General features: G+C 33.3%; 1 protein-coding gene across 1 annotated transcript; it reads right to left on the bottom strand.

Moving 5' to 3' along the window:
- Positions 1–220: 220 nt before the first annotated feature.
- On the bottom strand, positions 221–26504 carry LOC149775387 (ras-related protein Rab-35-like). Its single transcript, XM_089944035.1, has 6 exons — positions 26377–26504; positions 20883–20933; positions 20032–20155; positions 17127–17251; positions 12613–12737; positions 221–9228 (listed from the first exon to the last, which is right to left on the bottom strand). Exons 1-6 carry the CDS (start codon positions 26426–26428, stop codon positions 9091–9093), a joined length of 615 nt encoding a protein of 204 aa, XP_089800161.1. The 5' UTR covers positions 26429–26504; the 3' UTR covers positions 221–9090.
- Between the last annotated feature and the right edge of the window lie 493 nt (positions 26505–26997).

The following is a 26997-nucleotide window of genomic DNA, read 5'->3' as shown; positions in this document are numbered from 1 at the left end:
ATCAGATGCACAATCCCATCATTAATATGCACAGACCTCATATTTGAATTCATCCAAGTTACTAATGATATAACATTATGTTCCAAGTTTGATCAAAATCAAATCAATAACATGGTCTCTACACTGGTATCAAGCAAATGTTGATGGCTGATCAACAGACTCGTGGCCATACCACACACTCACCAAGTATTATTACAAGTTGAGCTAAAAATAAAACAAATAATGTATACAATAAATTTTATTTAAATCATAATTTATGGTTTACAAAGTAATCAACATTGTATTTCCTTGAGGTTCATGAATTAATGTCTGAACTTATTTGTAACAAAGAAATGTTTGCATGCGCATTGAATATATATATGCCTAAAGCCTCAGCTGCAGCAGCTGAACAAAAAAACACCAGTTATACTAAAATTTCACCTGTTTTATGATTGTAATATGATAATTATAATGGGTGCTAGACATGCAATTATATTTTACAAGGAGGTTTTTATATCTAACAGTCATCCATCCAAATGGTTTATACCATCTCAGAAAGTTTGGCATATTTACAAAGGATATCTTTGCCTGATAATAAGCCAACCTCCTTCCTTTCAATATTTTATTAGTCTGGACCCTTATTGGAGAAATACAGTATGTGTTGGGAAGATATGTAAATCTGTGCAAGTTCATCATATTTATAATTCCTATTACCTGTAAATTGGTTTTCCATACAGAAAGTACATTGCACACTATGGAACAGATTGACAAGTGCATAAGAAAATTAAACTAGCCCAAAAATTACAAATCTATCTCGCACTCAGACCCAACTAAAACTTCAGTTACATAGCCGGCATTATGACAAATCACTGACAAATCAGATGTCAGAATTTCAAGCTAAGATTAAATGCAAGAATTTGTAGGGCAATTTTGATCTTACAATTTTCTTTCTTCTGTGCATAATTATGGCTCGGCTTTTTTGTTGTTAAATAAGAAAATTATTAGACAAACAAAAAATCAGTCACAAAACTAATCAAAGTACCTAGAATACTGATTATTCGTGGGTTCAAGTGATAACAAATTTACATGATCAGAGGGAAAATTACAACCCAGGAGATACTGGAATTCAGTGTGCTCTAAATAATCTTTATATACTCTTTTCCCTATATATCACAAGAGATGTTAAATTTACATCTACACATTCTTTGAGGAATTAATATTGCAATTTCTTTTCTAAAGCATTTTCTATCATTGTTTCAAGGATTACTGGCAGTTGAACAATGTCAAAGGGAAATAACTACCATGAGTTTTCTCCCTTAACATATAAATTGCTACACTTTGTTATTAAGTTTAGTAAGATAACAAAGTTTGTTATAATTATTAGGCATACAAACTTTTTTTTGTAAAAGAAAACGGTAACTATGCCACAGAATTTGAAGGACTGAAATTCCTCCAAGTCAAAAAATGCAGTAGCTCTCCTTTCTTTGCATTACATTGTACTTCAAGTATACATTCTGTGAAATTATTTAATTTCCTTAATGTAATAATCATCTATAAAGTTAGTTCAAAGTATGGAAACAACAACAAACATCTCTTATTGGACAAATCTGCATGCTGATCTTCAACAAAACAAAACTCATCATGTCTTTTTACTCCATGATGCCAAGTCCTCCCAATCCTAATAACCTTGTCCCTTGCCTCAAAGACAGTGATTATGTAGGCAACAACTCAGATTATGTATTAGTTGTCTTTACAATTTTCTAGCTGGTTCAATATTTAGAATTGTCTTAACCCAAAATTAACAGTGCATAAAAGTTGCAAAAACGCTGCTATACATCAAATAAAACTCAATATTCATGACTAAATATTCTCCATATTTACAAAGATAGAATAGGAAATATGATATTCTTTTGATATATTTTTTAAAAATCAAGATACCGATAGACCCTTATGTCTAGCCTGCTCTGTAACACTGACCTTAATGTGAATTCAAAACACTTTATGATGTACCACAAAAGAAAATCGTGGGACTTTTTTATGATGTGCACTTTATATAACAAATTATGACCTAATATTTTCAGGATTTTACATTTTTTTGCCATCACCTTTATTATATAAACTTTCATAGTTTTAAAATCTTTACTGTTTAACTTATATTTTATTGAACTACCTATTTAAGATTATTTGGAATGATTCACCTTCTTACAGCTTTCTTTTTGTAATTCTTTGTTTCATATTTTTGAATTTACTGTTTAATTATTAACTTTTGTGCTGACATGCCATTAAACCCAATATACACATACATTTAACAGTCAGCTAACAAAAAGACTTTAAAACGGACCATAATCTGTTATGTTGATGGACAGACATACACACACATGGATGCCAAACTGAGTGATATGCTGATGGGGGGGTCTCAGCAAAAGCTTGAATTTACAATTATGCAGCTATTCAATGTTAATTTAAATGTTGACAAAGCATTCTGCATACATACAACAAATTATAATGCACCATAACCAATTAAATGCTTTTTCTAACATACTACAAACATCAATCAAGCTGGAATTAAAACGAAGCTTTATATGAAATTCAAATGTCTGAATGGAAAACATAGAAAATAAGGATTCCATGGAATGACATACATCCTGTGGGAACCCTGCTACGATGTGCCATCTGCACTGGAATTAGAAAAAATACAACATTTTGACCCAAACAATTTTCTCAAATTGTTGATGACAAATAGCAATGAAAATGAGGCTGCCTTTAAAAAATAATGGCTAAGTGAGACAAAACTTGTGTATCCCTGATGGGTGAGAACCTCTGAAATGGAAACAGAACCAAAAATTGCGCAGAACATTTTGTCATTTACATTTTTTTTTATATTGAGCCTAAAGGATGATTCTGAACAAAATATGTATTTATAATACATAATTTATCAATACATGAAGGAAATTAAAAACATAAATTTCTTAAACCGTTTTGCAACTCACTTCCATCAAAAGCCAAGACTGATAATTCATGGAATACTATACTGGCTCATTTTCCATTTATAACAACAAAAAAACCTTCCAATTCATTTCCATGAAAATATGATACACAAATCTGATAACTAGCATCTTATGAACGGTATAACTGTCCCCAATTTATTTTTGGATATGATGCTTATTAGAACCAACACAATGGTCAGTCTAAGGTAAGCAAATATTAATTACTGTTTTATTTCATTCGTAGTGTACCATTTGTCACGGATTTGTAATGACTTATAAACACAAATTAAAAGGCCCTAATGAAAGGCCTTTAAAGAAAATAGTCACCCAAGCACATTGAAGAATTTAAGCATCCATTTGAGGTCTTTATTTTAAATTCAAAACTACCAAAATATATACATGCAGAAGTAAATGAATTCACAAGAAAAACTTATCACAGAAATGTTGTGGTTTATTCTTTTTACATGAAAGTAGACATCCTTACTATTCAACTAATTCTGAATTTGAATATTTTTTATTATTAAAAATTATCCTGTTTCTGTCTGCAAGTGCATGTGTATAATATTACTTTGAAGTTTACCATGTTCTGATTGGCTATCCCCCCCCCCCCAATCTTTGCAAAATCAATACAGCACACCCTGATATGCACATGTGATGATGCTGTAATATTCCAATGGTTCTGCAGACATTTTATTTTCCATTTGTATTTCAATCTATCTGCCTTTCTACCTATTAGCTGGTCTGTAATTGCATTTTAAAGTAATGTTTAAAGACTAAAACTTTATGAATAAATGCATAAGAAATATTTTTTTGAATGTTTAATGCATTTTTATTTTATTGGAAAATAATAAACTGAACTTATAACAGTATTTCACCAAATAAAATGAAACCACCCACATATAAAACTTTACTAAGTGCTGTCTCAATCCGTTAAGACAATGACTATCAAAATGTTATATAATAATGCACTTACTGACCTTTGATTTTGGTTGCTACAAGGATTTATTAACCCCAGAAAATGTATATTCACCTCTGCTGCTGACCTTGCTGAAGTTGTCTCTGGGGTCATTGAATCAATGTGGCAACCTCATCAATGCCAATAACAATATAATAATAAATGTTTCAACTGTGTTTCTACATATTGTCATATACAATAAGGCAAAACTACCAACATTATTCAAATCAGGTTATTCATATTACCTGTAATATTACAACTCTGATTTAAACTTAATAAGACAAATCAGCATAAAATGCCCTTAGCCAAGGACTGCCTTTAACAGAACCATTACAGATATTTACCATTTATCAACAATGGAAAAATGAATAGTGGAACAAGATTTCTGCAGAAACCATGTTTCAAATGCATCTAAGCAATGCGGTATCTCCCAGGGTCTGACCTGAAAACCAACTGAAATATTGAGACAACCATGACTACCAGAAAACTGATACCCATATCTCACCATGCTTACACACAAGACAATGAAAGAAGACTTGCCACATCAGATAACCCTGTCAAAAGAAGACCCTAAAATATATTATAAACTGCAACACATGTACCAAGGACTATACTTTTGTTGATTTGTGCAACTTTCTGAACATACAAGCAGTACTTTTCTATTTATAGAACTTATGTAGTATGGTACATGATACCAATCATAATAAATGGAATATGTACATGATTTCAAGAATACCCGATATTCAGCAAGACCTCTCGTCATTCAGGCTCAACATGAGGTGTACCAAACACTGATTTATACATGTACCATATTTATCTGATAAGCATACGCATGATGACAAGGTCCACTATCCTTTTGTTCCCCCCAATATTATCAACATATTTACTAACAATATCTTTGATAACAAGTTCACCCCTAACTTTTAACAAATTTGTTCAGCTGGCCCCAGGTCTTATTATGGTAAAAACATGTACTTCGACATGGTTTCCACACTTTAAAAAAAATTCCTGTTTTATTTCTTATTCAGGTTTTAACTGAATGAAATTGTGTTTTTCTCAGGGCTCAATTATGACCATGACTAAACAGAATAAATGGACTGTATTTAATGCAATCATTGACTATTACTCCTAGAGTGCGATTTTGCATCAAAAATTGCTAAAGCAGTCAGGAAATGTATATGCATTTAGCAAGGTCTGATAATAAAACTCACCATGAAGACAAGGTAGGGGAGGTTGTTGTGGCAAACTGGAGGAGATAAGCTTTATTATTTTTCTCTTAAACTTACCAAGATCATATGTCACAGACATATTAGCCAAATGCAACACAAGAGACTGGTCTTCATACCATCTACGTAACAAAAGATACTAAAATGGAGCTGATTATGGGGTAACCAGCCTACCTGACCAATCCAACCATATGAGTGCTAGGAATGACTACAAATATGTTTAGGGCAAGCAACTAAATGATCCATACAGCAAATGTATCTCAATTAACTTGAAAACTCTGCAACTCCAAAATTTCTAGTACAAACTCAATAAATTTAATTCATAACAAGTTTAACTATAGTTCCACTATACAATTTATCTGCAATCAAGTGATGACAGAAAATTCCTGGGTTTTCCCTCAAATCTGATTAATATTTGCAAACTTTAAGGTCTTTTCCAAGTTTGGAACAAACCAATTATTTCAATTTCTTACAATTTTTTCTTGATTTTCCAGTAGTGCTGGAACCCTGTTCTAAGCTCATTGCAAAGTTATTATGACCAAAGACAGGTGCAAAGAAATATGGATGCCTAACACAAAATTCTCTTTTTAAGTGATTATTAAAATAAAACTCAATCATATGTCACTAAAATACTCACCTATACTTGATTACTCAATTCTCATTTTCTTGTCTGTGAGCAAAACTTGAACCAACCTAAAAACCTGAACCAAACATTTAGGCCTGCAGTGCCTCTAGCTTTTTAAGTTTATATGCAATCAATTTGGTGTGAGGCAAAGAAAATTAAAACCGAGATTGATACCAGTAGGTTTTGTTCTCTTTAAAATCATGTGATTTTCTCTTCTATTGATTTTATTTTGTTAAATAAAGGAATCAAAGGTACATCTTCAAAAGAATTTCAAGGAAACTGGATACATGCATCATGATGCATGTAAATAAATACTGTCATAATAACAAAAATTCAACCAAAGATAGTACACTGATATTTTGGACTAAATATAGACATATACTTGCACAAATTAAGGAAGTAAAATTTAAACATGCAACAGAATTTAAAGATATTCGATAAAGCATTCCACTCATTACTGTATACTTGTCTTGCAACATTTTATTTAAAGAGGATCTGACCACAATGAATTTGCTGAAATCAATAGATCATACCCAAAACAGCAAACCTCTTGGCAACATTTCATGCATGGTTATTAGTAACCACAACAATTTTCTGGATAAATTATTCTGGAAAGAGTGAAAATATTGAGATTATTCTAGAAAGAGTGAAAATATTGAGTATTTGACAGTCTAAACATGACAACATGAAGCTACTGGATATAAATAGTGCACATAATAAATATGTAAGTCACATTTTACAGCTAAAACAAGCAAACACCTGATATACTCACAAATCGAATACAGCTGCAAACTGTACAGACCCAGATTTGCCAACACATACTGCAGTGGCAGATCTGAGTCTGTACAGTTTCTTAGAAGTAATCAGTAGAACAAACCGATTCTGATTTCCCAGCACAGTATACAGTTGGATTCATCTTATAAGTGAATATATATGATATTTAGCATTTGAATTGATCTAATTGGTTATAAATGTATACCATATTAAGCTATAAGAGGAAAACTGAACAACAAAAATAAATGATTGGCTGATATTTACATATGGCAATATACTGATACAAGCTTTACTGAGTTGGCTCAATAGTTCTTAGGCATTTCTACCCTAGGAATGCATAATACAAACTTGTAAAGATTTAAGTATAAACAATCATTTAGAGCTTAGACACAACAGCTAGATTTTATAAAATCTTTTTATCTAAGTTAGAAACAAAAACATCTGCAATATAGGAGAAAAAAACTGCTTTAATGATTTATCTTTTTTTAACTAGGCAAAAAAAAAGCCAAATATTAAAAAAACCCAAAACAATAAACACAAAGAATGGAAGACAACTTTCAATCAAAAATACCATCTAATTTTATCAAAACTTTTAATAATATTCTTTATTCCTGGTTAATTTTGAAAACCAGATGAAACAAATTGAAAATGTTCATAATTAAGATGTATCGGAAACCATACATGTATACTTTACTGTTTTGATGTAAACATTCACAAAATAATTCAAAAATGTAAGCATAAAAAGAAAAAAGCCATAGTTGTTCTAAGTACAGTTACTTTATACTATATTATGGCACAATTTTCTTTTACAATTGGCACTATATTACAAATCACAGTAGAAAATTTTAAAAAGTTAATAGTACAATGTTCATGGATGTAATTTGCAGTGAAATTATAGTTCTAATTTGGTAAACATAACATTAAATAGCATGATTTCAAAATATTGTAATGGATTCACTGGTTACTGTCTGTGCAATGTAACCATTTTATGAACAACTCAATCTCAACTTCATATGAAATTCTTTTAATGAAAATCTAAAAAATAGGTTTTTCCTATGGTTGTACATTCATGGATAATACTTAAAATTCAGTCATCTGTGTCTGTTTTTTTTAAGCATCTTACTCATTTAACAAGATACAAAAAACAGAAAGAAAACCAATTATATTCAGAAAATAAATTACTTTTATATTTAAAATTCTTTTATATAGTGCCTTTTAATGAGTAAGTCATATCCAACTGCATAGACCAAAATCTGCTGTAACATAATCTTGCAGCTGGTCTGGGTTGATATGGTTTGACTGGAGTAACAAACAGCATAGACCATGATCTGCTGACACATCATGTGATGGCAGATCAGGGTCTTCATTCTTTCTACTGCTGGACCTGGCTTATATACGAGTACTTATAGTGACCTTAAGCAAAAATATGAACAGACTCACATTTCTTGCACTGTATATTTGGCTCATTAACACATACAAGAATTGTGAAATTTGGAAGGTATACAATAATTCAATTGTACTTTGACACATACAAAGAATATCACAATCTGTGACAATCAAGAAACAATTATGACAATTAGAAACATAACATAAGTGTAAACAAACAGTTATGCATTTATCAGAGAAATTAATTATCAAGCTTAAATTAAATTTAATAAGTAAGAACAGGAAGGAGAGGATGACAAAATATTCATACTAAATTCTGTGGTGGTTAGATTAAATCCTGGTATATCATTGTAAATAAAATCAAAGGTCAAAAGTCATGTTCCTTATATATTAGCAGATTTCTAAAAATGACAAACTTCATGGTTCTCATTTTTCCATTATCACACCCAACATACAAAAATGATGATGCAATAATGATTTTATAGCTGAAAATCCAAGCACAACAATATCCTCTTATCAAAAAAGGCTAGGACTTGCATGTCAAGCACAAAGCCAAAGCATTTTTGACAAACCTGAACCAAAATCATAACAAACTGTTGATGCTGTTGTCATCTGAAAAGGTACTGCTATATCTAGCTTCCCAAAATGTGGGCTCGACAAATATCAAACGATAATCTCTCAGAGGAAAGATGTAGGTTTTAAGTTTTAGTAAACTATTGTTGAAGATTATTTTTGTTAGCATTAAGAGAGTGAATGAAAAAAGAATTAGACTAAAGATCTTATCCTGGATGAATTTATCATCATTATGCATATGCATATGAAAATAATTCATGAATGTTTGTGATTGCATAACATCAAAACAAAATTAATTGGCAATACATTTGTTTTATGTATGATTTTGAATCTTGTGCTCAAAAAATATTATTGCTTCAGGGCAACTTCCAATGTCTGATCCAAGATGGAAAACACCTTCTGTATTTCACATAAAAAAACTTTGAGATGTACAAGCATGTACACACTAACAACATATCTCCTACTTAAGTAACCCTGACCTTGGTAAAACATCCTCCAAAAGCTTCTCATATATTACAATAAGAGTCTTGTTCTTAAGTGATTTTGTGTGTAATAATGAATGATAAAAAGAATTTGTTTGCCATGTTAGCAGCATTTGGATTTAACTGGTTTTTTTCTATTGGATCGGTTGTCTAATCGAACTGTGTCATGGGACTGCTCAGCTGCCTTCTTCTGTTGTTCTTTCTTAGTGGATAGCACAAGTTTTGTTACTGCAACAAACATCTGCAATTGAAATAAAAAGAAAAAATTTTTTGATACAGGGTCGGTACTAGGTGATGATTCAGACAAATACAGTGTAGTCACCCTTAAGTGTGTCAATTTTGCCTAAACATGCCACCAAAGAGTGAAGTTCAACCCGCTTTGTCTTAATTTCTGGCCATTCCCCTTACTCCCTTTTGTTTCAGTACAATACATTACAAAAGAAGCTATACCCTTGATTTTTGTATCAAGTTTCCCTTCAATGAGTAAAGTATAAACTTAGAAAAGACATTAAGACATTTCATGGCTTGTAGTCAATTTTGGTGTCAATTTCATGATCATAAATCCAGAAATTATATTTCTAACTATGGAATTCTCACCATAAATTCACATGATCCTTGAAGATGAGTCTACCTGTTACAGTGCAATTAGAAGCAGATTATCACTAAATAAATGCATACAGATCTATTACAAAGAAAATTAATCATTTTATCCAATACTGTATCCATTATAAATATGCAAAGATTACTTCTACCATGGAAACAACTACTGAATATGTTACTATAACCTATTTTTGAGGTTGCTGTAACTATGTTTTACAACAACTGTTGGGAAGCAAACTAACACAAGTTCAAATACTTTTTCTATAAAGTTCTAATAGTATTTCATTATAACTTTAATCACCTGACATGCAAATATGTAATAAGAGTCCCTTGAAAGGACTGATGCTATACTGGCCAACAAAGAAGTTCCCTGAATCCAAGATAATACCAATTCTTCTTTGTAACTGCTTACTGCTGAAATGACTTCTGACACTCTTTACCTATAACAAAAACTTTCCAGATGGTTGTTGTTGTGCTATATCTGAAGTAACTTTGACACCAATAATGTTGAGGGATAACTAGAAATTATAAGAAGTTTATTGGTGAAAACCCCATGCCAATATCACCATCCATTGAGCAGGAGAAGCAATAACAAAATTTGCAAGATGGCCACATCAGCTGTAGAATGGGCACTAATTTCTTTTTGGACAAACTAAACATATTTTAAGTCTTTTTGGTGAAAACCCATGTCAATCTGACCATCCATTTAGGAGGATTAGTGACAGGATTTCAAGGTGACTACCATGGTAGCCCTACTGACTGTCAGGTCTTCATCATTTTAATTTAGAACTAAACAGCACAAGAAGTTTTATGTCAATACAACCTTCTCTTCAGTAGTAGCAAAAATAATTCCAAGATTTCTGCTATACTGGATGTCAGATAATCACCATTTTTATTTGGGACAAACTAGACACCAAAAGCAATCTTCTGGTGAAAACCAGAAGTTAAACAATATTCTACTCAGAACGTGTAGCAATAACAAGAATTTCAAGATGAATTTCATTATGGCCATGATGGCTGTCAAATCAGCATCATTTTCATTTAGGACCAACCAGATACAAGAATACAAAATGACCTTTAGTGAAAACCCCAAGTTGATACGACCATCAATCCAGAAGAGCACCAATAAGAAATATTTTCAAGATGGCAGCTGTGTAGCCATACTGGATGTAAGATCTGCATCATTTTTATTTAGGACCAACTAGAGATCATCATATGTCTTTTAATAAAAACTCCATATCACCATCTGGTAAAGTGAAGTAGTGGTAAGATTTTCAAGATGGCCACTGGGGGCTGCAAATAGATATCCAATTGACACTATTTTCATTGTGGACCAACTAGGCCATGGGTTGAATATGTGTGCCAAGTTTCATGACAATCTTGTAAGTACTTTCGGAGGAGTAGAGATGAGTAACCATGCTAACAGACAGATGGATGATGGACAACAAGCCACTCCATAAGCTCCAGTCTATGAACAGTAGCAAATAAGATTTTCAAGATGGCCATTCTGTGGTGGTCATTTTGGGTGTAAGATTATGTGTCATGTTTATTTTAGAGCATCGATATATCATAAGTTCTTTGGGCAAAACACCCATGTTAATATGACCAACGATTCAGGAGAAGTAATGATACAATTTTCAAGGTGGCCATTTTAACTGTCAGATTGGTTCCATATAACTTAGGACTACAAGACTGAATAAGAAATCTTACACTGAAAACCACATGTTAATATGATTATCCTATTAGGAAGAGTAGCTATACAAATATTTTCAAAATGGTAGCCATTTAATCAGGACAAATAGACACCATATGAAGTCTTATGGTGAAAATCCCAAGCTGATATGATTTTACAATTAAGAGGAGTAAAAAGAACACTATTTTCAAATTGTGGCCCTGTTGGATGTCTCATCATCACCATTTTAATCTGAGACCAGCTAGACATGAAAAGTCTTTTAGTTATAACTCCATGCTGATATGACCATCTATTCAGAACTAACAATATTTTCCAAGTGGCCACAGTGGCAATCATTTTGGACATCAGATCAGCACCTTTTTCATTTAGGACCAACTAGATACCATAAGAAGTCCTTTAAGTCAAAACCACATGTTGAAGGAGTAGCAATAACAAGATGACCAATGTGGTGGCCATATTGAACATCAGATTTGCACCATTTTTGTTTAAGACTAACTAGATAGTATTAGAAGTCTTTTTAGTGAAAATTCCATGTTGATATGACCATTCATTCAGGAGGAGTAGCCTCAACAAGATGTTCAAGACGGCTGCACCAATGGCCATATTGGACATCAGACTAGCACCATTTTCATTTAGGACCAATTAGACATACTCAAAAAGCTTCAATTGAACCCTCTTGTTGATATGACTATCCATTCAAAAGGATTGGTGATAATGTGATTTCAAGATGGCTGTCACAGCAGACCAACTTGACCATAGCATGAGAGTGTGTGTTAAGTTTCATGGCAATCCTCCGAGTCATTTAGGTGGAGTAGTGATAACCAATTCATGCAAACAGATAGACAAATGACAGTTAACAGATGGATGACAATCGACAGACAAAAGACCATTCTGTAAACTCTTCTGGTCTTTGACCAGCAGAGCTGAAAAACTAAATTTACAAAAGAATACAGATAACACCTAAATAAAGCAAGGACTGAGGTGACAAACACTCAACTGATACAAAAAAACAGACAAATTGTCAAAAAGATGTTTAAAGGTGAAAACAATAGCAAATTTTGGTGAGTGATAAGGCACACAAGTAACACGTACATTATTTATTCAAGGATAAAAGTGAATGGTATTCTCTATGTTGGTTGTCACTAAAGCGTAGGCTGAGGTCATGCTCTTTTCAATTTTGGTCCTGCAATACTCATCTGAAGGGCAAATAATTGGCTGGACTGGGGTCTTGAGTGCCAAAAACTATAAGCAATGCAACAGTAACAAGTGAAGTATCACTGCAATTAAAATTAATTTTACTATCAGCTTAGTAGTTTAATCTTTAATTTTTACCTCTTCTACATTTTTGTTCTCTTTGGCACTGGTTTCAAATAACTGGATTCCCATCTGGTCAGCAAATTTCTGGGCATCCTGTGTTAGCACTACTTTTCTGTCTGCATCATCGTCTTTGTTTCCAACTGAAAAAATTTAAAGAAGAAAATTACTGTAACTTCCTGATATACTATAATTATAATTGAATTTAAACTTGACTTAATTTACATTTATTGTCCAACCAAGCTCACAACATATGCAAAAAGAGTTAACTCTTATGCTAACAGAATGTATAGGTCACTAATTGTACTTAAAACCTTGACCATAACATTCCGAGAACCCACTTACTATAATGATCTTTAACTTTATTTCCCCAAGTAATTGGGGAGTGAGGCAAAGTGATCAAATTATGTGAACATCTGAATATTTTTTTTTAATGCAAGTTTAGTTTTCTTAATCAAATGCAGACTATTCATATTCCATTTAAATGTAAAAATGAATGTTTCCCCATATTGAAACTTGTGCTTGCAGACACTTGATCTTGTTTGATAACTGCAAACATTCAATCAATAAATGGTTTCTATCACTGAATACTTCATCAGCCTTGAATAAACAGACAACTGTTTATAGCAACCAAAACAAAACATATATATGATGTTGTAGGGTTTTAACGCCATTTTTCAGCACATGATAGGCTATACATGGCGGCCAGTATTAATGGCGGAGGAAGAACCTGGAAAAACCCCAGAAAGAACCACCGACCCACGAGAAGCTACTGGCAAGCTTTCTCACATTGGCTGAATCCGAGACTCTAACCCACGCAGACAGAGGTGAGATGGCAGTGATCCATAATGGAGAGCGCTTTAGACCACTCAGCCACTCGGGGCCCCCCAAACATATATATATGAAAGAAATGATTCATACAGACAAGGGTATTGACTAAGTCTGTCATTCATACAGACAAGGGTATTGACTAAGTCTGTCATTCATACAGACAAGGGTATTGACTAAGTCTGTCATTCATACAGACAAGGGTATTGACTAAGTCTGTCATTCATACAGACAAGGGTATTGACTAAGTCTGTCATTCACATTCATTCAAAGTGTTGTTTTCTCTTAATATCTCTCAATGGAGACTCGCTTGTGTGATCCTTAGCGATATCAAAGGGAAATAATTCAAACTGAAAATTGGTAAATTAGCAGAATATGTGTTGAACAATTCAGTTTCTTTCTACCCCGAAGAGAAAAAGTGACCATCACCCTGACGTCATTCCCAGGGAGGATGGATGTATTTTATGGTAGTGGTCAGCTTGTGGGAAAGTGCTAGGGTCACAGAAAGGTCAATTAGTACAATATCAGTCAAATCTTATATTCAATCTAATCGCACACGAATAAAAATTCCATCAGAGCCTTACATTTTTTTAAATACAAAATTAAGTTTCCCCAGAAAAATGACCATTGGAAGATTTTACCTTGGTCCAAAATAGTATGCAATAATACAAGCTAAAAGATTATGCAAAAAAATATAGGGGATGTTTTAAATAAACCAAGTTATATTTATTTTACAGAACAATAATTTTTGTTTCCTTTTAAATTTTAGTTTGCACATAACATACTGGTGTGCTGGTATTTAAAATGACCAGACATGATATATGTAAACAGCACATGTAGATAGATATGATGATGGGAAGAAAAGGAATGGTTATAATGAAAAGCAAAGACATATATAAAGCACAGATAGATACTAGTTTTAGAAGTTAAGAGGTAAAGGAAGTTATTTGGGGAATAATAATAACTTTAAACTAAGAAAACTGAACAAACAGTTTTATCTGAAACAGATTCATTTGATATACTTGTGGTAACTTCAAAAAGCTTCCTTTTTCTCCCTATATATGCAAGCAGACTAATTTCTTCAACTATATCAACAATAATGAAAGCAAGACATTATGTAATGTTTATTTACATTCACAACTGAATAAGTTGAGAAGACTTATTTCATCCATCTACTTAACAATTATCACCTAATCATGAAATTGTTGAACGCATCAAACAATCTCTGATAAGATGACTTTTCAGAAACACATGAGAGCATTTATATTTTATCCACTTTACTACAACTATCTGCCAAATAGCAAGCATATAGCCTTTATAAATTACATAATAAATAAATGTTACAAAAATGCTTATGGTTACTGGAGTCTTGGTACATCAATGATCTTTGAACAAAATATAAGTGTCTAATCATTTACAACTCCAAAATATAGATCACAGAGAAATATGTTTTATGATGAATGTTTAGTACATATCAAAATACATTCCCACAAAGTTTCATGAATCTAAGTAGAACAGCATATACACGGAGTGCTAAAACCTATCTGCAATTGAGCTAAATGCTAAATTTAACCGCACCCAGTACAATGTTAAAGTTAGGTCACAGATATATTCTTTTGTGGCAAAGGTATGGTACTAATAGAGATGCATGCAATCATCAAGTTTAATGATTCCAGCATTCAATGAGCTTGAAAAATAGACTTAAAACACAAAATGCATCTAAAATCAGTGAAACATGAGAAGCAGGTCACAGTGATCCATTTTTGTAATAAGGGTGTAATGCTGATCAACATGTATCCCCCACCAAATTTCATTTATATATATATATATATATATAAAACCTTAAATGAAGTCACTAAAATTGTGAAATGTAGGTCACAGCTACCTTCCTTCGTGGTAAGGGTGTGGTACTGATAGAGATACATACGATTATATAATCTGATGATTTTATCATGAACTGAGCTTGGCAAATATATGTAAACAACAAAATTTAATCCCTCAGTGATGTACAAAATATAGGTCATAGTGCCAAAAATTTGTGATGAGGGTGTAATACTCATCAGGATGTATCCCCTCACCAAATTTCACAATTACAGTTATAACAGTATTTATACAATGTGCAAATAAATTAAACACAAAAACATAACCAAGAATGTACATGTTTGTACCAATTCAGCCATCTTAGACCCTTCCTCAAGGAGTAATTGCTATGAAACCCACTCCAAACTGTTGCCTACGACCAAGGAAGAAAGAACTGTTGACACTCAGTGAGGTTGTACATATGTATATGCTTTTATCTGTGAGGATGCTAATGCTGGGGGATAGTACAATAGCTTACCTCTAGAGGTGAGCTAAAAAGCAGTCCATAAATGGATGTAAAATCAATATATTCAAGTAAAATTAAAAAGGATTTATTTTAGTAAAACTTACTGACTATTGTTATTACTATCTTTTTATTTAAAAATAATTTTCATTTTATCTTTTTTTTAATATAAGAATTCATTATTTCTGTATTGCATGTATTTATCTTTCTTGACAATTAGGGCTTTTACTGACATCCTATTAGGAAAAAGTACATTCACAGGATTCAGATTCAGAAAACTGAGGGTCCAGAGCTAGATAGTAAGGGTCCAAAAGATGCAGTTTTATACACTGAGGGTCCAGAGCTAGATAGTAAGGGTCCAAAAGATGCAGTTTTATACATTGAGGGTCCAGAGCTAGATAGTAAGGGTCCAAAAGATGCAGTTTTATACATTGAGGGTCCAGAGCTAGATAGTAAGGGTCCAAAAGATGCAGTTTTATACACTGAGGGTCCAGAGCTAGACAGTAAGGGTCCAAAAGATGCAGTTTTATACACTGAGGGTCCAGAGCTAGATAGTAAGGGTCCAAAAGATGCAGTTTTATACACTGAGGGTCCAGAGCTAGATAGTAAGGGTCCAAAAGATGCAGTTTTATACACTGAGGGTCCAGAGCTAGACAGTAAGGGTCCAAAAAATGCAGTTTTATACACTGAGGGTCCAGAGCTAGATAGTAAGGGTCCAAAAGATGCAGTTTTATACACTGAGGGTCCAGAGCTAGATAGTAAGGGTCCAAAAGATGCAGTTTTATACACTGAGGGTCCAGAGCTAGATAGTAAGGGTCCAAAAGATGCAGTTTTATACACTGAGGGTCCAGAGCTAGATAGTAAGGGTCCAAAAGATGCAGTTTTATACATTGAGGGTCCAGAGCTAGATAGTAAGGGTCCAAAAGATGCAGTTTTATACACTGAGGGTCCATGACTTGCATCTTTAGGCACAGATGTGCTGGAAGCACTTACACAGAGCTTTTGATTAATCACACCTGCCCATAATTTAAAGAGAGTATGGATTAACGAAAAATTGTAATCTAGTAATGCTTGTAAATAGTTACCAATGTACATATGTAGAGTAACAAAATAAATACCGTAATATTCCTATCATTAACTTGATACATGACCACTTTCTACTTCTTCTACAAAATTCTAAGTTTGATGTGCTGAAGTCTCTTTATTTTTTAATTTTCTTCAATGATAACCCAACCCACTACTTGATAGATACGTAAATGGCAGGTCCTGCAGACTTGTTGTTGAATCTACATGGCAGGTCCTCAGGACTTATCAATAAATGCACATGGCAGTTCCATGAAATTTATCACTGGATAAAATATCCTAATAAATTTACACATACCTAATATTCTATTTACTACATCACAATTTTGATCAATTTCATGAAGCCACCGCTTGACATTGGCAAAAGATTCCCCACTAGTCACATCATACACCACTATAACTCCATGTGTCCCTCTGTAATAGCTGGAAAACAAAATGACATATCCAATCCGTTTCAATGGATACCTTTATTGGCCACAGTGTACATCAGGCATTGGCAACTTATTACAACTGCTGTGCTAGGTCCACTCAATTGTAGAGTGCTGTGTGACAAGTCCTATTCATCCCATTAGTTGAATTGTCATTTCTTGTGCATACAATACAAAACTGCAACTCGTACCACATGTCTTTCCAAAGAGTCTGGTGTGTCATTGTTTGCACATGTGCCATAGGTTGCCAACACCTGGTGTACATACTGTACTGAAAAATTTACCAGTGTATAGTGTTACAAGGTATGGTTTAATATCTTCAGTGCTGTCAAAAAATTACACTCTAAGTAATATTAAATATATACAACTGAATTCATTATCAAAGGAAATTTTTTCTTTCTAGCCTAAGGGATGACACTTAATAAATAAAATATGTCAGAAATACAAAATGATAATGATGAAGCCAACACAATAACTCAAAAATTACATTTAGTAATTGAATAAGCACTTGGGTAAATGATACAAAATGTTGTTAGATAAACCTGGTTGTCCAGTACACCAATGACATTGCCTTAAAATTTTAATAAACAAATATTCAGCAATTTTATACATACATACATAACTTGCATAGAATTTGTAAACAATACTGACTTTATGCAATATACAGCAAAGATTTGGCAATAGCACTTTCAGTATATTTCATATACAGTACAAATTATAATTAAGACAGGCAGAATGATATCTAGTTTAGCTCTTTGACACTGGTTCTCTTATACTGATCTGAGAGTTTCTTTGTACTCCAGAAGCATATAGGGAAACAAATGAATTATAAACATTAAAATCATTAAATCATATAATTTATTTAACATTTATTGAGAAGGGAAGATAATAATTTGATTACAAAGTTGCAGCAAAATTGTATCTGTTGACTATTCATTTTCAGTGGAATTACATTAGTGAATATCTGATATGTAAAACCATGTGATTTTACTGGCAACCAGATTGTTCTGTCAGGTTATCCAATGGGCAGCCATGCAGTTTGAAAAATTGTCTTAGCTCTGTGTTTGTGCATGTGCATGTATGCATGTCATTTAATAGCACCACAGCACAATCCTGTCTATATAGTGACAAGAAAGTTTGCATATCCAAAGAAAAGGTATATAAAGGAAAGATAAAGTAAATTATTTAAATAAATCACATTCTTTTAATACTGCTCTGGTGGCCTTGTGGTTAGATCATTCGTCTCGGAAACAGGAGGTTGCAGGCTCGATCCACGACCGAGTCATACCAAAGACTTATAAAAATGGTTCAGCATTAAGAGGTTAGTGTTAGGACTGGTTGGCTGGTTTCAGGAAAACGTGCTGGGTGTGACATGATGCTACATGACTGCAGCATGATGCCCCAGTGGTAGACATCACTATAAACTTCCAAACTGTAGACATCATAGCAATATGACTGAATTTTTTTTAAAACTATGTTAAAAATCCAAAACACTCACACATTCTTTTAATACAACATCAAAAGACCTTCTCAGCAAAAACATCATTGGATGCCCAACAAATTGAGAACATGTTTGTTTTCATAACTGCACCATTAGTTATACAGATGGATGCAAAATTAACACTAAGACAAGCAGCTATACACAGTTGATTTTGTTTACTTCCTATTGTGTGTGATCATCTGATTCATACAGAAAACAGCTGCTTTAATGATTTATTTTGTATATTGAACGTAATTTTTATTATCAGCCAAACAGTCATTGGATTTTCCAATTTCTTGCTAAATTATTACAGTTAAGAATAATTACCAGATATTATATCAGTACGTATCAATTTAAAATGGTTTGTCTCCATACCAATCAAGCCCTAAAATGCAAGCAGTGACCTATGACTTGACCCCATGGACAACAAGAGCATTTTTTCAATTTGTTCACAACAGACTGTATACACTGGGATCGTATTAGCACCATTTTCATTCAGGACCTATTACATATCGTGGGAGGTCTATAACTGAAAACCCAATTGAATGCCACTATACTCTAAAGAGTAAAGAAAAGACTCTTTAGATGACTATGATGGCTGACATTTTGGCAGGCAGCATATTGTTATAGTACTGGAGTGAAAATATTATGTTGATTCAAGCATCAATTCTGGGGAAGTAGCCATTAGAAGCTTTTCAAATTTTCAAGATGGCCACCGAAGTTCCATTTAGAAGGTAGATTAACATCATTTTAGCATAGAACCAACTCAATAGTGCAGGACCATCAGTTCAGCAGAAGTAGCAATAACAAGATTTTCAATATGACATCACTGTCATGATCTGGATGTCAGACTGGCACCATTCAGTGAGAACACCATGTTAATATGGCGCACACTCCATTAAGGAGGAGCACCAAAAGCACAATTTTAAAGATGGCTATTATGGTGGTTAAACCAAATATCTTAAGTGGCACCATTTTCATTTTAAGACCTTCTAGACCTGTGTGCAAAGTTTCATGACTTTAGTCTGTGTTACTTAGGAGGAACACCAATAAATAAAAGAAAATGCTAATGGACAACAGACAAGGTACAAGTGATGGACACAGGTCCATCACATAAGCTCTTCTAACTCATCTGTGAAAATAATATACCACAACCTTCCCATCTGAGGCATATCCACAAATGAAGTACCAATAAAGTTGTCATATTTCGACAAACAATGATTAATGATACCCAGACAAATAAAAGAAACCACTGTACTTTATTGTACTACCCAATGTTCTTTACATATACATACGTGGATGTAATTGTTCTGAACCTCTCCTGACCAGCAGTATCCCAAATCTGAAGTTTTACCTTCTCTCCATTCACATCAATTGTTCTAATCTTGAAGTCCACACCAATTGTTGTTATATATGTGCCTGTTGAATTTAAAAGTTAGTATCATAAAAATACAGTAAAACGACATTTTTATAGAACAAAAAAATGACTATTTCTTTCATTTTATTTAAGGGTAACTCCATTCTTAACAATTATTGTTCATAGTAACGGCTTTGACACAGGAAAATCTTTTTCTATCATTTATTTGTGATTTTTTTTAAACATAATTGTTACAAAATTGAACAAAAAACTTAGTTATACTCCAATATTCATTACAGTAGTGTTTTAAGCAAGGTGGGTGAAGGGGATTAAAGATTTCTTGATGTCCATTAAAGATGACCAAGTAATGATGATACTGATCCTCAAATGTGATTGGTTGAGAAGTTTTAACTTCATATTTACAAGAATTTGTATGAAACTGCAACATCTGATGATAGTATTGTAGATGTTATGGCTCAAGGTAAGTGGTACAGGTTTTGACAATAAAAAGTCTTTCAGAGATAAATAAAAAGAACAGTTTTATACCAACAGTATTTTTGGGCAAAAGTATAATTGGAGTTCAGTTATTTCCTGTACAATAATCCACTAGTGACATTTTACATCTTTATGTGCATACACATTTACAAATCCAGGAATATGTAAAATGACGATATCTCTGCATCTGAATATCTTCAAATTTGATGTATCATAAAATCAATACATACCTCAAGCTGGTAGTGGGGGGGGGGGGGATTTTATGGTTATCCTCCAAATCTAAAGTTTCCATACCTGAGAATGTGTTGTCAGAAAATCTTAGCAACAAACTGCTCTTGCCAACACCTGAAAAGTAATAAATTAACTTCATATTATGTTAACAAGACAAAGTTAAAATTCATTATTCATGACTTGCACTTACATGCACAAGAAATATCTCAAAATGAATGCAAAACGTTTTATTGTGCAACTGAATACCAGCATTTTTCACAAGTAGCAACTGGCTAGTGTAATAAAATGCTCTTAAAAAGAACGGGTTGAAATTCAACAATAGTAATTATGCAAACTTACCTGAACCTAGCTTTTAAAATGTAATAAGCAATAATCCAATTCACTGACAGAAGCCAATACAGGAACTGACGAACCATTACAAAAAAAGTCAGGACCCTTATTGATGAAAAAAGTGGTGGTGGCAATGAGCTGATCTATGAGAATGTATCATAAATTTTCACATATATATTATATAGCAGCATTATACAAGAGTTTAGATTCATAATCTGTACAAATGACAATCAACATATGGTGCCAGTGTCACTGGGACTTGGTTCTATGTTTGACTACTTTGTCATAGGTTATAGTATTTATTTTTAAACTACCAATCTTTACCTGGTCAGAACAAAAGAACAAATGGTTTTCCAAAGCCCTGTAATTGCACAATCTTAACTTAAGCTGGTAAAATATGAAATGTCATCTTCTTTTCTTGTACAGTTGTAACACTGGTATTGAAGCATACAACTGTCTAGTTTGATGATATTAACATGAACAATTTTTGAGAAATAAACCTAAAACATAAAATTTTAGCAAAGTTTGTTAAGTATAAAACATGGGTCAAAGTGACCTACTTGTGTGAAAGAAGTGTACTACCCATCAAGATGTATACGGAATGGAAGAAACCAATGTGGTCATGAGCTGTAACTAAGACTGATTAGGTATTTTAATGAATGCTATCACAGAAAATGACCCATCTTACAATATATCATATAAAGCTATGATTTCTGTGTTAATACACACTTGTACAATGTATTGCAGCAATGTTCTAGTTCTTAAATTACACGAAAACTGTAACATACTTTTGTTCCAACCAACATACATAAACAGCTGCCCCAAGCACAGTCTAAGAAAAATTAATGAGCATAAGCATCATCGAAAACAAACGATATTAGCATGGTCCTACAGTCAGAATCATATGACCTGATTTAATTACCCAGAAAAGAGTAATTTCAATGGATATTGAACAACAAGTGTACAAAACATAATCAATATGTACATTACCCCAACTCATTGTGAAGAAAACATTCAATGGTCATATATATTTCTTTAAGAGCGCCCCACTGAGCTAATACATTTGCATCAATGTTGACATTCACTGGAAGTCGAGACAAATATACTTTATTTGGGATGTTATGTTTTTTGCTCCAGACATTTTTTATCTTCCATATCAAATCTTTGCGATGATACACTTTATAATTGTATAATTAGCTAAAAGATATTAACTCTCTCTGACCTATCTAAAGTTAGTAACTTTCAAAGTCAAATCCATCAGAAGTACATCAACAATTAATTCAGCCTACCGGTCAGCCAATAAAATGTGAAATTTAGGTCAATGTTAATTTTTGTTAACACGGTGTGGTAATAAACAGAGATCTTTTAGTTTGACAATTCTAGCATGAACAGTGCTAGAGAAGTCAACATAAAACTTACAATTGACCAAAGCCTGTCAAGAATTAAATATGGGTTAGAGTTACCAATTTTGGTTGTCAACAAAGCGTTCATCAAAATGCATCCCTTCACAAAGTTTCATGGCTGCTGATAAAACACCATGCATGCAAAGCCTACGTGGTTATAAGCTAAATTCAATGAGACAAAACATAATGTACAAATATTGCACATGTACAAAGTCAGCCCCTTTACTCACCATCCTCAGGGAAAAGGTGTCATAAAACCAACTCCATGCTGTTGTCTGTGACTTAAGAAGAATGATCAAGATATGGTAAGGATGTACATATGTATGTGCTGTTATATGTGCAGATACTGGGGCTGACACCAGGAGTTGTATCATATCTCTTCTCTATTTCATGTGGTGAAAAGAAAAGGTGAAAGACTCAGTCATTATCCCTATGGTTACCAAGTTCAAGACCTTGAAACTGATCACAGAACTGTTTATATTATAAACAAATCTACCAGTATGACAAATACTGTTGAAGTAGCATATTTTAGTATTGGTCTTGGCACATTTTAAACTGTGCAAAGTACAAGATATTAGTACAATTAAGGCCAAATAATTCCCTTTCCAAATGAGCCATTCATCTTTTAAAGTTACAATAACAACTTGAATGATATCACCGTAGAATAAAGAACAGTATTACATGAAATAATCAACTGCGTTACCAGAGCTTGTGAGATTCTAGCCCTGATCATCCCATCAAAAGTCTTGTTTATTTACAGTGGAACTCTGAGAAAGCTTTTACTTGCACAATTTACACCTGTATCATCACTATCTAATTTACAACCAAAATATCTGCTAGACATCAAGAGAACCGCGGGGTTGGGGAGGATGGGCTGTTTAATGACTAAATCCTTGTTTTATAATCACCTCAAGAATAATTACCAATAAAGAGCCTTTTCTGATGAAGTTGTTCATTATTCTCTATAAATTACATTTATTTTCAAAATGTCCGACATCTGAAAGATTGATAACATCATTCCATCTGGTTTCAATAATCAACACGGTAAGCGAAAAACATTCATGTATGATGTCACGGCTTTTTGTTTTGTTTACTTTTCTTCCTGGATTAATGTATAATAGTATTGTGCAAAACAAGGAGTCTATGAAACAGAGAACCAGACTAACTGTTGATACACAACCAAATAAAATTCCTTTTTATCAAAAACACTCAGCATTGATTTTGTGAAACAATCATCTACGTCAAAACTCAGTTTTCTGTATTGTTCGGTTAGTATAATATTGATGCCATGATTTCATTGCAAGTAATAGTGAAACTTTTCAACCCTGAGGAAATATCTACATGCGAATTCAGGAATTCTCTGACACTCGTTTCCCCTACAATGGTCTATATCTGTGAACAAAGCTCCTTATTTTACAAAGTACTCATTTCACTTGGTTGCCATGCCACCTTTAATTACATTTATGATTGAGCAGGTTAATCCAAGGTACCATAGTTTAATCTGATTATGTACACAATAACATTTAAAACAGTGTTCAACTGATCAAATGAAATGAGTTACCTGACATGACCAGGGCCACTGGTTCTTAAGCATGTAGGGTTTGTATGCCTTTCAACATTATTTATTATTCCACATCCTTTATTTGACTCAAAAGAGGTAATTAACATGATAATAGAAAAGGAGGCCCGCTTTCTGTTTAATGCAACAATACAATAAATGCTTCCGCTAGTCTGTTATCAACAGAGAAAAGCTTGCGGACATAGCTATTACAGTAGACTAACACATTATATATTTAATTACAAGCGGACACTTATGATGATTACTCTTAAAAGACCTAAAAGACAGAACTAGAACACAAATTTCAATTGACACAATAAAGATATTTACTTGGTATTTAATTTATTAATGTACTGCCTCCACTAGGCGTGACATTTTCATCGATCAAATTTTCCTTGAATATTTTTAATTGCAGTGTGCTAAGAATATCGTTTGGAAAGAAAATGTAACAAATTATGACTTCTTATTAGAAGTTTATATTTCATAATGCTGATTAAAATTTCCAGGTCCTATCTACCATTTTTGACGATAAAATGAGAAACATATCAGAGTTTCCATCACCAATTTCGATTGTTATTTTCCTCAACATCAACAAACAGGGATCAATTTTTGGGTATGTTGGGTATTTAAAAATGTGATCCATGCCTGACCCCGCATTATAAGCGGGTTTACAAGTTATCAGGGTGCAATTTTTCAAAGCTCAGGTGTATATAGGCATGTAGTATGAGCTCCACTAAAGATGTCATATTTTAGAATTTATTACACATACATCTGATGTCACAATGAAAGTGAAGTGTACTGGAAACAAATTTTACAACCACTGGCACTATAGAGTGTGTGTGTGATTTGGATTTTTAACGTAGCTCTAACAGTTTTTCAGTCATATTGCTACGATGTCTGCAATGTGACAGTTTATAGTGGTGTCTAGCTCTGAGGCATCATGCCACAGACATGTAGCATGATGTCCCACCCAGTCACATTATCCTGACACCAGGCTGACCAGTCCTAACACTAACTTCTTGATGCTGAGTGCCAAGCGAGGCAGCTGTTAGTACCATTTTTGTAAGTCTTTGGTATGACTCAGCCGGGGATCGAACCCATGACCTTCCGTTTCCGAGGCGGACACTCTAACCACTAGGCCACCAGACAGGCACTATAGTACAAGTCACATGGTCATGTATGCGCATTTACTCCTTTTAAATTAAATAAAAATTGTTCTTTTAAAATTTAACACTAATTTTCTTTAACCAAAGTCTATTCAGTCCTGGTTATTGAATGCTCTGCACGTTAACTGTCACCAAGAAACTTCCAGACGAACATTATCTATTGATATGGACTTACAATGGTGGCCATGTACTAAACTTGAGTCAACATAAGAGTGCATTGAGCAGAATCATCACAATCGAGAGTATTACGAATTAGTTTATCAATATGCATAGCTTTCATTGTGACATCACAGTGTGCAACATGCAATCCAGATTGTACTCAATCACATCTTAAGGTTAATTTCGTCAAAAAATGTCTACGTACTACAACATTGATTTTGCCATATGCACCTATCATGGCATCAAAATAATTACCTTCCAAAGGAATATGTGGATGTATACAAATCCAAATGAAATGAATACTTGCCACTTAAAGATATGTAGAATCAAATTTTTAAAAATGACACCCATTGCAAAAATTAATGGTGTTTAATGCCTACATGACCCTTGTGGCTTGTACTATAGTGATTATTTAACCCAATATTAGCCTTTCTTTACCCTTTACCCAATGTTGTAGTGCCGTCAAAAAAAAAAAATCACAGCAATCATTACAGTTCGTATTATTGTTCTTAACGTTTTATGACAATTACGGTGAAGATCATCTAACAATCAGAACAATGTAAAACTACATTAACATTAAAAACAATTATTATTTTATTTAATATTAATAACGGCGCCTACGTGACGACGTTGACGTACGCAATACATATCAACTGATTATAAACACTTAAGTGCAAGGAAGACCACACAAGTTATCCAGTTTTATTTTTGAACAAATTTGACAGTTATATCATTAAATACAACATAATGGACTTGTACAAATAGATGGGTGTATCTTAACTAATCAAATAAACACAAATAGACACATATAAGAGTATACAATTAAAAATACAATAGGGCAAAAGTGAAAATCATCGAAATTGGGAATGATACCGATGACATGTCTGACATGGAGTCACACCATTCTGATTTAGATGGATAAGATTAGGACATGTTCTTACCACTGTCTCCTATTATCAATAACTTAAATAAATGGTCGTACTCCCGAGCCATAACTAGAAGTAGTTGTATCAGACCTTTGCTATGCGTTCATAAATCGGAAGTGAATGAGGACCAATGGGCGTGTGCGCATGCTAATATAATGACCAAATAGAAGTATCGTGTGTTCCGGACTTCTACAGTTCCTGTTGACGTATTGCAATCTCTCTCTCTCTCTCTCTCTCTCTCTCTCTCTCATATGTATTTCAATTATCGATTGGGCATTTGGTTTGTTTCTTGGTTTGTTTTCGTTCCCTTTTTCATATCAGAGATATTTCATTGAATGATAATTCCAGAACAGTATTATAGCAACATTTCATTTGCATATCTATAATTCATTCAGTGGTATCATAAATTGATATAGAAATTTCGCATAAAACAAATAATGTTGATCAAATTGTCGCTAGTATTCAAATTACTTTGCACTAGTGACGCAGCTCAGATGAGAAAAAAATAATATGGGTTACCTCCCATACGTAGGGATAATACAATAGCGGGTCGTTTCGTTCAAAATCCAGTTGTTCCCCGAGTCACTTCGTTTCATAGTCGATTTGTCCCAGGTGGTTTCGTCCACTTAACTTTTT

This window comes from Sinohyriopsis cumingii, chromosome 19 (genome assembly GCF_028554795.1).
Source record: "Sinohyriopsis cumingii isolate HCF-2022 chromosome 19, ASM2855479v2, whole genome shotgun sequence".
Classification (NCBI taxonomy): domain Eukaryota; kingdom Metazoa; phylum Mollusca; class Bivalvia; order Unionida; family Unionidae; genus Sinohyriopsis; species Sinohyriopsis cumingii.
This window is presented reverse-complemented; position numbering and strand designations above follow the sequence as displayed.